Source organism: Sceloporus occidentalis, unplaced genomic scaffold (assembly GCF_023333645.1).
Source record: "Sceloporus occidentalis isolate IW3139 unplaced genomic scaffold, rSceOcc1.0.p SCAF_9, whole genome shotgun sequence".
Taxonomy (NCBI): Eukaryota; Metazoa; Chordata; class Lepidosauria; order Squamata; family Phrynosomatidae; genus Sceloporus; species Sceloporus occidentalis.
The window spans coordinates 36,827,193-36,839,920 of NW_028316989.1; the positions used below are offsets into that span (position 1 = coordinate 36,827,193).

General features: G+C 39.4%; 2 protein-coding genes across 2 annotated transcripts in view; one reads left to right on the plus strand and one right to left on the minus strand.

Annotated features, from left to right (window-relative positions):
• On the plus strand, positions 1-11,324 carry LOC149307274 (sodium/potassium/calcium exchanger 5-like). Its single transcript, XM_089538801.1, has 8 exons — positions 1-175; positions 4,193-4,276; positions 4,368-4,471; positions 5,960-6,060; positions 7,171-7,448; positions 7,967-8,173; positions 10,371-10,472; positions 10,982-11,324. The coding sequence occupies exons 1-8, from the start codon at positions 109-111 to the stop codon at positions 11,302-11,304; spliced, it is 1,266 nt and encodes a 421-aa protein (XP_089394927.1). The 5' UTR covers positions 1-108; the 3' UTR covers positions 11,305-11,324.
• MYEF2 (myelin expression factor 2) overlaps positions 11,122-12,728 on the minus strand; it is a 23,778-nt gene continuing 22,171 nt past the window's right edge. Inside the window, exon 18 of the mRNA XM_089538800.1 lies at positions 11,122-12,168. Coding sequence (XP_089394926.1) covers positions 12,005-12,168 — 164 coding nt within the window. The 3' untranslated portion in view covers positions 11,122-12,004. The remainder of the gene's footprint in view (positions 12,169-12,728) is intronic.

A 12,728-nucleotide genomic window follows, 5' to 3' on the forward strand; every position in this document is an offset into this window, starting at 1 on the left:
AGGAGCCAATGTATCCTCTCCACATCATCAGAATTCCCAGAGGGTTTTTTTACGCAACAGGAGCGAGAAGATGGAGGCATCATTATCTATTTCATAATCATTCTTTATATGTTTCTGGCTGTGTCCATTGTGTGCGATGATTACTTCCTCCCTTCCTTGGAGATTATCAGCGAGTGTAAGTTTTTTTCTCCCTTTTTGTGTATATGTGGTGGCGCTTTCTGAAAAGGTCAGTCATCTCCTACAAAACTAAACAGCCCTTCAAGATTATTATTCTGTGCAATTTAGTGAGTGCAATTTAGAAATCTGTTACAAAAAGTGTTATTCATCATTTTGTAGCTCGTCGCTAAACATATCCAACATGAATAGTAAAAGCTGGCTGGCAAAGACTAGTATATCATTTCACTGTACTTCCATGGTTCATATAGCCATATCAAACAACTAAGCAAATGACATTTATTTTTCACCATGGGGCTTTTCACACCATGACATTATATTGGGGTTATACTGTCTGAAAACTGTTGCAGCTGTACTTGCAATGATATCTGGTCATTGACAATGTGTGCTGCACTCTTGGCACATTTGCGTCGTAATAGTGTGATTTGCACAATTTTTTTCACATTCACTAATGTTCGTGCAGATGAAGAAAGTGTGCAAATTAACTGTTGCCCATGGCTGGTAGACACTGTAATGTACCTTGCCTTGTGCTTTGTGATTTGTTCACCTCATTCAATATGTATGTGTTTGTATGTAATAAAGCAATTATAATCTGACATCATATGATAAGATTCTAAATGAAAGCCTCTAGAAATGTTATTTTCTAGAGGCTTTCAACTGATATGGAAAAGAGTTAGGAAAATTACTACTGACAGGCAGAGCTCTATATATAAATTTTCCTAAAAGAATATTAACATTTTGTTACCAAGCAACTCTATCTGCTTTTCATTTTTGAGTGTCTTCTTCCAAATTATCAGTCTTGGTGTTTATTAGATTCATCTCCATCATAATTTTATCTATTGATTGAATTACATCTTTTATTTCATTTTTCATGTCATTTTTAATTTCCACTCTTAAATTTGTTCCAACAGTAACCTATTTCCATGTGTTGGTTTTAATGGTTGTTCAATCAAAGGTCTTCTAGCACTCTGTTGTGCTTGTGCTGCAGTGGTGACTATCCTTGTTCCAGTGGGCATTTTATGTTTCTGATTTCATAGAATCATAGAGTTGGAAGACACCACCACAAGGGTCATCCAGTCCAGCCCCTTGCCATGCAGGAACTCACAATCAAAGCACCTAAGAACCTCCAAAGAAGGAGACTCCACCTCACTCTGCCAAACAGCTCTTATTGTCAGGAAGTTATTCCTAATGTTGAGGTGGAATCTCTTTTCTTGTAGCTTGCATCCATTGTTCCATGTTCTAGTCTCTGGAGCAGCAAAAACAAGCTTGTGCCATCCTCAATGTGACATCCCTTCAAATACTTTAAAAGGACTATCATATATCACTTCTTAACCGTCTCTTCTCCAGGCTAAACATAACCAGCTCCCCAAGTCTCTCCAAACCCTTCACCATTTTGGTCACCCTTCTCTGAACATGCTCCAGCTTCTCAACATCCTTTTTGAATTATAGTGCCCAGCACTGGACACAGTATTGCAGGTGAGGCCTGACCAAAGCAGAATAGAGTGACACTATTATTTCCTTTGATCTAGACATTATATGTTAATTGATCCAGTCCAGAATCACATTGGCCTTTTTAGCTGCTGCATCACACTGTTGAATTCAACTTGTGGTCTACTAGGACTCCTACATCCCTTATTAGTCTTGTTAAGCCAAGCATCCCCCATCCTATTCTGTCCTAGTTCACCAAAACCCACACAAATTGGCTGGGAGGGAACCTCTGACTGATAATGCAGCCAGAGGCAGCTAATCACAAACAGATAGAAAACATCCTTGCCGTGAGAGTTGGTTAAGAGAAAGGCATTGATCAAGCAGCCAAAGTCAAGGAAGGCATTGGTGCAGGCTGCTTTCTGTTTGGAAGATTTGCCTGGATCCCTTCATCAGTCTCTTCGTTGGACTCTTTCTCCAGGTACCAGTCCTGCAGTTCTTGGCCCATGACAATGTCTGTGCATATTATTATTATTATTATTATTATTATTATTATTGCCTAAGTGTGGTACCTTACATTTCTCCATGTTGAAATACATTTTGTTAGTTTTGGCCCAGCTTTCTAATATATTAAGACTCTTGAATTTTGCTCATCTCCTCTGGTGTATTAGCTATTCCTAATTTGTTGCCATCTGGAAAATTGATAAGCATGCCTTCTAGTCTTTTGTCCAAGTTGTTGCAAAAGATATTGAATAGCACTGGCCCCAGGACAGAGCCCTGTGGCATCCAAGTGGTCACTTCTCTCCAGGATGAAGAGGAGCTATTACTGAGCACCCTTTGGGTGCTTTGGATTTGTAAAACTGGCCGGTCAGCCAATTACAAATCCATATAACAGTTGCATTGCCTAACCGACATTTTATTAGCTTGTTTGTAAGAATCTCACTATCTAACTTGTTCTGGATTCTATAAGGATTCCTTCATCTGTCAGATGTCAGTTCTCTCTCTGTCTTGTTACTTTTTTCTCCTGGCAGCTTCTCTTGATTCTCCTTCTTTGTACTTTTAATTTATTTTGCTTCTGTAGTTTGGTTCTCATCTGCTCAAAGCTAAGTCACGATCTTGTTTGTTTTGTTCCTTATCTCTAAAGAAAAATCTTCAGCGTATGAACTGTAAAATTAACTTTGAAACCTTATTTCTTCAGTGTTATTTTACAGCTGTTTTGCTTGAAGCAGATGAAGTTAGTGTAGTTTGTAGTTCAGGTTTGAAGTTTGGTGAATTCTTTTCCAGTCCTCTTCACATAGGGGTGAAGCAGACGAGGCAAAAGGAACGGCCAGATGCCACTCCTGCCCCGATTGCTAGGAACTGTGGCAGCCAGTTGCTGCGGTCCTGAGTGGGCCGCTGGTAGGAGCAGTTTTTTGCCACTTCTTTTTCCGGAAGATGCAGGCCATGATAGCTGGCTTCAGAATAGCTTCTGGCTGCTTTGGTGGCATGCATCATATAAACAGCATGCCCCCGAAGCAGCTGGAAGCCGCTTTATTTTTCCCGTCTGCTTCAATTTTGGAGGGGAAGACTTTTTAGTCCCAATTCTTTCAAAGGACCACAATTCAAAAACACTGGTTAGCACCACATGTTACCAGTTTAAGTTCCTTGTATACACAAAATAAAATTGGTGGTGGTGCTGGTTGCCTGAATGGGCACCACAGTCAGGGTGAGAAAAATGCTCTCACTCTCGTTTCTTCCACAACCTAAGTTGCGATATCAGATGTCCGAGACAGGAAAATGGAACTAGGTAGCCTCCCCCAAGTCTTCTTTGCCCAGGAGATTTCTAGGTGTAACAGGGCTGCCCCATGACATCCTGAAAGGGAAGCATGCCTCAGTTGTCAGAGACACATCTCACTGCTCCGCCATTGCCAACCGGAAGTCTGAGTTTCAAAAACAAGTCACCAATTTTGAAGAGTGATTTGTGGAGTGGAAGGTAGTGAGAGATTCTTATAATATAGGAAATTTAAGAACACAGAAAGCTACTTCAAAACAGATTAGACCATTTGTCTATCTCACCCAGTATAGTTTTGTCTGAGAACTTTCCCAGCCCTTGCCTCAGTGGGCAGCTGCAGAGTGGTGGCCAGTTTTCATATCTGCCACTCCTACTAGAACACTTCCCTGTCACATCTCTGCTATGACATGATTTTAGGTTGCTGTTTTTGCTCCCCCTCCACCCCAATGGGTTTGGCGAAGAAGAGAGGAAAACTGCCACTTTTATATGTAGTTGTGGCCAGGTTTGAACTGAAAATTGCCTTTAAGAATTGCCTTTGTCCATTGAAAATATGAATGGGGGCAATTCAAGGGCACAAAAGTGGGGTTCAGCATACAAATCACACTTCCCACCTGATTCCTTTAACTGAAGATGCCGTGGAATGAACCTGTGGCCTCTTCTACATGCAATGCTCATACTCTTCCACTGAATTGTGGCCTCTTCAAAGAAAGGCAACTTTTCAAGATAGAACTAAGGCATTGTTATGCTAACACAATGTTGTTATAATGAAAATTAGGCATAGTTCTGATATTCAACAAAGACTGTTTTTGTTCCTTACTATAGCACTTGGTCTCTCTCAAGATGTTGCAGGAGCAACTTTCATGGCAGCTGGTAGTTCTGCCCCTGAATTAGTCACAGCATTTCTAGGTAAAGATCAGCCATGGTTTAAGCAGCACACCAAATTCTTTCCTCTTGTGAAAGTCAAAATTAATTCTGTTGAGTGATGCTTTTCTTTCAGGAGTTTTTGTCACAAAGGGAGATATTGGAGTCAGCACCATCCTAGGTTCTGCAATCTACAATCTTCTTGGTATCGCTGCAGCATGTGGACTATTATCTGGTGTGGTATGTACTGAAATGTACTTAAACTGTTTTCTCATGCCCTCTTCCTACTGACCTTTCGCCAGCAAGCAAAAACATTTTTATTTCAGCAAACTTTTTAAAATCATGCAGGCCTTGTTTTTATTGGTGGGGGTGGATGGGTGGGTGTAAGATTATTTGTAACCTTTGTATTTTTTACAAAGGTTACAAGAGATGCATACAATAAGCATGCAGGCCATAAAAAGGCACCTGAGTGGAAATGTAAAGTGGAGGGCATGGTCTATTTGTCAGCCAAGTTTCTTAGAGTCTGCTACCTTCCAAGAAACTGGGACCTAAGTATATCAATCCCTTTCCTATTAAAAGGATTGCCAATAATGTAGCAATGGAATTGGACCTCCCAAAAACATTTCGTTATACAGTGGTACCCCGGGATACGAATGCGCCGCCTTACGAAATTTCCGGGTTACGAAAAAAATCCATGTAATTAAATGTTTCCGGGTTACGAAGGTTATTCCGGGTTACGAAAAAAAATTTGGTGCTTTTCGGCGCGATTTCACACGAAATCGCGGCTTTCGCTATTAGCGCCTAAGGGCATTTCGGCTAGCGAAAGTTTCCGGGTTACGAAAGCGGCGGCGGAACGAATTACTTTCGTAACCCGGGGTACCACTGTATACATCCTGTGCATTCGAAGCCTGTGTACATGCATGTGCAATGTGTGGCACCAGGATCTTCCTGTTCCAGCCCCACTGATTGATAACCAACAGCACTACGAAGTCAAACAAATTCTGGACTGTAAGTGGCACAAAGGCCATTTGCAGTATTTTGTACAGTGGAAGAATGTTCCTCAGGGACATTCAGATTGAGTGATGGACATTCATGTCAGAGAACCTAAACTAATTGAAAAAAATGACTTGACAAACTTGGGCCTAACTGATACATTCTATAACTTTGATACTTACTACCTTTGATTAATGTTATGTATTTTGCTATTGTAGTATATCTTAGGCTTTCTCTTATTATACCATAGGGGCTGTTTTGGGAGGGCAGATGTCAGGCCATGTTAAAATTAGCCTTGTTTAAGCCATGCTGTAGTCATGTTAGCATAGGCCTGGTGTGTTGGGAGGAGTAAGCTGCTGTGAGATCCAAGGCTATTCTGCCTGGGAAAAGAATACAGGCCATTGGAAAGAGGAGTGATTGTGGGGAGTTTTCATAGTTAAGCTTATGCTGTAGTATTTGTAATGTCAGATCTGGCAAAGGATGTGCTGTTGGGCCATTCTTCAATAAAAAATTGCTGGTTCATCCATGAAGTGTGTTCATTGAGTGACATAGAGTCAGGGCATTACAGATTGACAGGTCTAAAATACATGCAGAGTAACCATGTCTTTGGAGAAAGACCCAAAATTTGAAATATGTACCAGCAAAGACAGCTCAAACGCTAGAAAAATCTGAAAATGTTGGCAGTAGACACATCTGTTTATTGCTGTAAAAATATGTCTGAACTATATTTGGTAGGTTTCAAGGCTTTCTTGCTGGCCGCTGTTTAGAGACTGTTTGGCCTATGCTATTAGCGCAGCAGCCGTTCTTGCAATGATCATTGACAACAAAGTTTACTGGTAAGTGCCCACTAGTTTTTCTATTAATGGTCAACTGCTAGCCAGCCCAACTAAAACTATGTTCTTGTAATCTGCTAGAAACTCAAAAGAGATTGATTTTAATATTTCAAAATTGCATTTATGTTCATCTTGGTAATAAGTTAAAGGAAGGTGCTCAATGGGATTCCTTTAAATGCTTTATGGACCTTGTTTTGATGTATTTCCATTGCAGTTCAGCTGAGTCAAGGTATTTATTATCATGTAACATATTTAAAATTCCATTCTTGGCAGAGGAGCAGAATAAGCATGATTGGACCTGGAAAGATTAATCTGTTCCAATCAATGTCATAGTCAGTAAAAGAAATAGAGGAAGTTTCAGTAATTGCCTTTGTTTTTCTACAAGCAGGAAACATCAGGAACCAGTTTCAAAATGAACATTGTTGTTTCTTTTAAAAAAGCAAGTTCCATGTGATGTAGAACTCACTCATTTGACAGTGATCACATGTACATCTCAAATATAGATATGGCAAAAGTACAGAAAAAGGCAACCTAATGCTATCAGGGAACTGGAACAATTCCCCTACCAGAAAACTATGGGGCAAAACAGATGGTCTCAAAGGACTAAACTGGATGGGGGTCCAATCCACCTTTTTGCTGGCTGAAAAGGGAGAAGCAAATGGCCGCTCTTTTTGTGCTGGCAAAAAGCTGGCTCTTCTGCCCTGCCCTGGCAGGAAGCCAGCTTTAAGGTGCTCTGGTGGCATGAGGCATATAAACGGCGCACAACTAGAGCACCCAGAAGCTGGACCCAGTGTAAACGGCCAGGCGGCTTGAAGCTGGCTTCTAGGTGACTTGGAGGGGTGTGCCGTCTGAACACCATTCCCGCAAGCCGGCTTTTTATGCCAGTCTGTTCTGGCCCTATGTTTGGGAATATTTCCTTCAGGGGGGAAAAGGCAAGTGAAAGGGGACATGTTAAAATGTTTAATATTATGCAAGATGCAGAGTAAGTGAATAAAACATTCCTCCCATTCTTATATTAGAACCTGGATTAACCAATAGAGTTGAATGGCAAGAGATTCATATCTATCTGAAAACAACACAGATGTTTTTACATGAATTCTTAATTTATTCTAGGTACGAATGTGCTTCACTCTTGTTAATATATGGAGTCTATATTTTGCTTCTCTGCTTTGACATTAAAATCAACCAGTACATCATGCGGAAGTTTAGCCCTTGCTGTGCCTGTTTCACAGTGCCAATAGAAGAGATTGAACAACAGCCACTAGTTGGATGGAAGGAGGAGACTGGACCACTTGTTCGGCGACAGTCGACAGCAGACAGAATTTTTCACGATGATTCAGATTATTCTCAACTTTCACTAAGTTTACATGGACTTGATACAATTTCTGAAGGTATACTTGCACACCTTCTACAAGAAAAGAACTTTTTAAAAGGGTTTTAGAAAGTAAACTCCAAAATGATTAACAATCTCTCTCCAATTTTAGGATCTTAAGTTGTCATACAAATGTAACTTAAACCTGGCAGCTACTGTGTTTTCAAATAACAGTGACTCTAGTGATGCATAATTGTAACTAGGCCTGCTCACACTCATTCAAGCTTATATAATAGTTCTTCCTGAACTCTAGGCTGCTTCCTGGACATAGATGGAATCCCAAATTTTACTTTCTGACACAGAATCTCGTTCAGTTTTAATAGATCTAAACACCATGAAGCCTGCGTGTTATGGCAAACTAGTTATTTTAAATGCATTTCTTTGAGGCTTTGTTTGAACATTTAAGTCCTATAAACATGTAATGGGGGTAGCATTGTCAATAGGTAAATACCATACCCAGGCTATAAAAAGCATGTTGTTATTTAAAAGAACAAACCCAAGAATTCATATTTATATAGTTCTCTGTTCATCTGACAGATCCTCCAAGTGTATTCACTGTGCCTGAAGAAGATCTGAAGCGAGTTTTGTGGGTGCTCTCTCTTCCCATTATTACGATACTCTGTTTGACAACACCTGACTGCAGACGACAGTTTTGGAAGAAATGGTTCATGCTTACATTTCTCATGTCCGCAGTGTGGATTTCTGCATTTACATACATTCTTGTGTGGATGGTAACGATAGTGGGTACGTATTTAGCCTAGTACTGTAATGTTCTCTTTCATATCCAGAAATGTAGCTGTGTCAAACACAAATCCTAAGTTTCAGTAGTGTTTCTGCTGCAGCAATTACACCTAAGATTGGATGACTTTGACAGTTCATACCATGCACTTCCACAAACCTGATTTATTCTGTGAAGTTTATTAATAGTCCAGGTCTTACTGCAAACTAGTCAGAAATTGGCTCCAATCTTATATAGTAAAGCTCCCCTAAAGCACTACCTTGTGGCTGCTGTTTTGTCAAGATAGCCTGCGTTCCCTCCAAACCACTCTCCATTTATGTAAAATCCAGCTGCCCCTTCTTGACTCTGGAGTGGTTTCTCATAACAGGGAAGATGATGAATCTTTTAAAGTTATACTAATTCATGCTACCTTTTATAGGAAATGAAATCTAAGGGCCCGAACAGACAGGCCAAAATAAAGCTGCTTTGAGACACTCTGGAAGTATGCTGTTTAAATGATGCATGTGTCCTAAGAGGCCGGAGCGCAGCTTTGGCACAGCTTCTGGCCTCCTAAGATGTGTGTATCATTTAAACAGCATACCTAAGTGACCTGAAGCAGCTTTATTTTGGCCTGTCTGTTCAGGCCTTCCAGTAACATTTGTTAATGTGTATAGCCACTGAACTTAGAAGAGTAAACTAGCTTTTGTTAACAAGCCATCTTGCATTATGTCAGACTTGTTGTCCATCTAGCCAAGTATTATCTAGTCTTGTAACAACCCTCCTAGTCTTTTCCATCCAGAGCTTGGCTGTATCTCAATAACATCATTCCCATGAACAAGGTGCTTTTGGTTTTAAAAAGACCAAAGTATGATTCCTTTCCTATAACAGCAACCCAGATATTACTACTACTAGTTTTTGCCTCTTGTCCAGGGTGGAGGGGTTGTATTTTAATATAGGCTCTTCAGCTGGGTAATTTTTCTGTTACAATAGTCCTAAGACCCAGTCAAAAGACTGTTGTGCTGGTGCATCATAGTGTACTGCTTTGCAATACTTCCCCTCATTTCCACCCATTCCTTCCAGCTGAAACCCTGTAATGCAGTGGAAGTATGGCTACTCCAGGAAGTGTTGCTGCCAGAGTCTGGCTATGTCAGTGTCACATCATAGGAGCATTTTGAATTTGAATAAAGGAAAGCAAGGGATGAAGAGCATAGGATCATTGTAATGGTTTTTCTTTTAAAAATAATCTGTGACCATCTCTTTACAGCTACTTAGGCTGTATCCGCTCTGGAGAAATATGCCAATTTGACACCACTTCAACTGCTATGGCTCAATGCTATGGAATTCTGGGAATTGTAATTTTCTGAGACATTAGCCCGTCAGAAAGCTCTGGTGCCACAACTAACTGTAATTCCAGAATTCCATAGCATTCAGCCAAAATGGAGTATTTCTGCAGTGCATATGTAGCCTAAGATTTTTATTGGATTCTTTTCTGAATCCCATCTGTCACTGCAACTGAAATATAAGCAGCAGAAAATGAAGATCACATTAGACAGCTCATCTGAATTCAGACTTTGTGTAGGAAACGACTGTTGTGTAAACTGAATAATTAATCAATTCAAGCATCAGAAACATTGAAACTAAATCAAAGCTACACTAATAGCTTATAATTTTTGAATCATAAAATACACCTGCAATAATAAAGACCATATCCTTTTATCACTTCTTAGAAATTAAAGAATTGATAGTTACTTTTCCACTGAACTTGAACAGGAATGCTATCTGAAACGTTTTGCATGGGGATTATCAGCAGACTACACCCCTCCTCCCATGGGAATCCATGTGTTTCTTTAAACATCACATCATTAAAATGGTTTAGCAGTTCATATGACCTCAAGAGCTCATGTGACAAAACTGCCAAAGTAACAGAAGGGATTATACTAGTTGAAATCATACCAAAGGAGACATGTAGTTGTCAAGAACAGCAAGTCTCTCCTGTACTTGGAGGAAGACTGATACAGGTTTTCATGCTGTTTGGTGACAGTATTTTCAAAGCTAGGTATTTCATCTTCCAGACTGATTCTTTAATGTGCAAGACACCAAACTGCAGTATATTTATCTGTCCACTTATTTTTAAAAGTTATCCTTGAGACTTTAGCATGAACCTCTGAAATCCACTCTTTGATCTTTAAGCCATTACAAATGGCTCGGTTTTTTATGTTATAGGTGAAACCTTGAAAATCCCAGACACCGTAATGGGCCTTACACTCCTAGCAGCAGGAACAAGTATACCAGATACAATTGCAAGTGTGCTGGTGGCCAGAAAAGGTAAGTCTTCCAAGATTTGATGCCCACACCACTAGAGAGTAGTTTGCAATGGAAGAAGGAAGACATTTCCCCATATTGAAACACATATTGGCAAAATGGAGACCAGGTCCCCACATGTTACTTTCTTTGTTGTCATGAAGTACCAGCTGCTAAATCCCTAAGCATTCAAAACTGGAAAGAAGGATTTCCTGGCATTTAATAAAAACACAAGGTGCCAGAAACAGAAACAAGTGGTCACTGACTTCTTCTCTGACTTGCAAGCTTCCAAAAAGGCAACTGGGTAGTCACTACTTGTAGATGAATATTATACAACAGGATGCTGGATTTATCTAGCAAGAGAGTATTTATCTAGTTAAGACACTTAAACTATTTCCAGACATTTTAGGATTGAAAAGCAACCATGCTAGTAACTGGTATGATCTGGGCATAGAAGATGGTTTTTAAAATACTATATAAGGTCACAGCTGAAGTGTTCCCTTAAGACTGACAAACTGTGTTTTATCTTGCAGGAAAAGGAGATATGGCCATGTCAAATATTGTAGGATCCAACGTATTTGATTTGTTGTGTTTGGGATTACCGTGGTTTATAAAGACAGCCTTTGTAGACACATCAGGTCCTGTGCAAGTGAACAGCAGTGGCTTGACTTACACTGCCATTTCTCTTGTTTGTTCCATCGTGTTCATTTTTCTGGCTGTACATCTGAATGGCTGGAAGCTAAACAAAAAACTGGGGGCAGTCTGTCTAGTGATGTACCTAGCATTTGCAATATTATCAATTCTTTATGAACTTGGAATCATAGGAAACAATCCTTTCCAAATCTGTGGTGACTAAGTTTGGTGGGAACTGATTAAACTCTGTCATAAAGGATTAAAAAAAACAAGGAATAAAAGGACTAGTTTCTTCATTTAGTGAAATAAAAAAAACTCTAGAATTCCCTTTGGGCTCTAAAACATTATTTACAGAAATTCCACATTATAACATAAAAATCACTTTAAAGCTTTAAACTATCAGAATTAATGAGTGCGTATTCTTTGAGAGACAGGAACAGCAGTGACCATAACAAGCACATAAACAAATGCTGGTTGGAGGAGACATACTTCTTACATTACAATTTCATCATGGGGAAATTGACATAAAACAAGTCTCAGTATACAGTGTTTGTTAAACAGAGAAAATGGCTTGTTTTATTAAAAACAGTAGAACCATCCATTTAAACTGAATGACCAGAGACACTTAGCATGATTTTAGAAAGGTATTAAATAGCCACAGCTTCCAGACTTCTAGAGAAGATGTGGAGATTAATACCACTGAACAGGTCAAGAAAGTTCTCTTCAAAAACCAAATTTCATTAAGAGTCAGATAACAAGTTCACAGTATATTAAACACTATACTGTTGAAGGCTGGTGGGGTTTAAAAGTTTCTTCCAACTCAAATAAAGCATACAATGTTACTAAAAACAACTTCTAGAGAGTGGGGTGAGGGAGACAAGCTAAACTGACAAAAGGAATGTTCCTCAATAAGTAATTATAAATTATGCAATGCGATCCAAACGTACATCAATTTCTCTGCCACTGATTTTTATGCCATTCATTATTCTACAGGCCTTTTCTGCTGATTCTGGAGAGTCAAATCTGACTGTCCCACAGCCTTTCGATTTTCCATTTTCCATTTTTATGTCTGCAAACATTACATGACCTGAACAAACAATGATAAAATTCAGTTTAGTTTTAATGCACTGATGAAAATAGAAATTCCATAATCACTGTATGTTATTCATAAACTACAAGTTAAAATTTTAATTGCAAGTCTCAGGTTTCCTGTCTTCCTACCAGCTGGAGAAACAGAATGAGATCATCTATACATGGCATGCTGTAGCCACATGGAAGAAAGCCCCTGAAACTAATGCACTCTCTATCACCTCAAATCCCATGACACCTCAGCTGCTTGTCTGCCTTACACTTTACGTATCTACTCCGACTTACCTACAAAAAAACTTTTATTTAGTTCCCATTCCTTTCTCTTACTCTCTCCCTTGTGCTTGCTCCTGTTATTTGTATCCTCTTTTTGAATACCATCTATTCTGTCTTCTAACTGCTTTGATTATGTTGCATCTCCTTCCCTTGCCTCCTCAAGTAAATATAAATGGATACATTAGCGACATATTTTTAAGAACTTTTGTGAATTCTTAAAATTCCCCGAGTAGAAATAATAGGCATTCCAGTCAAAACACAGCTTTAAAATTGTCCCTGAATTCT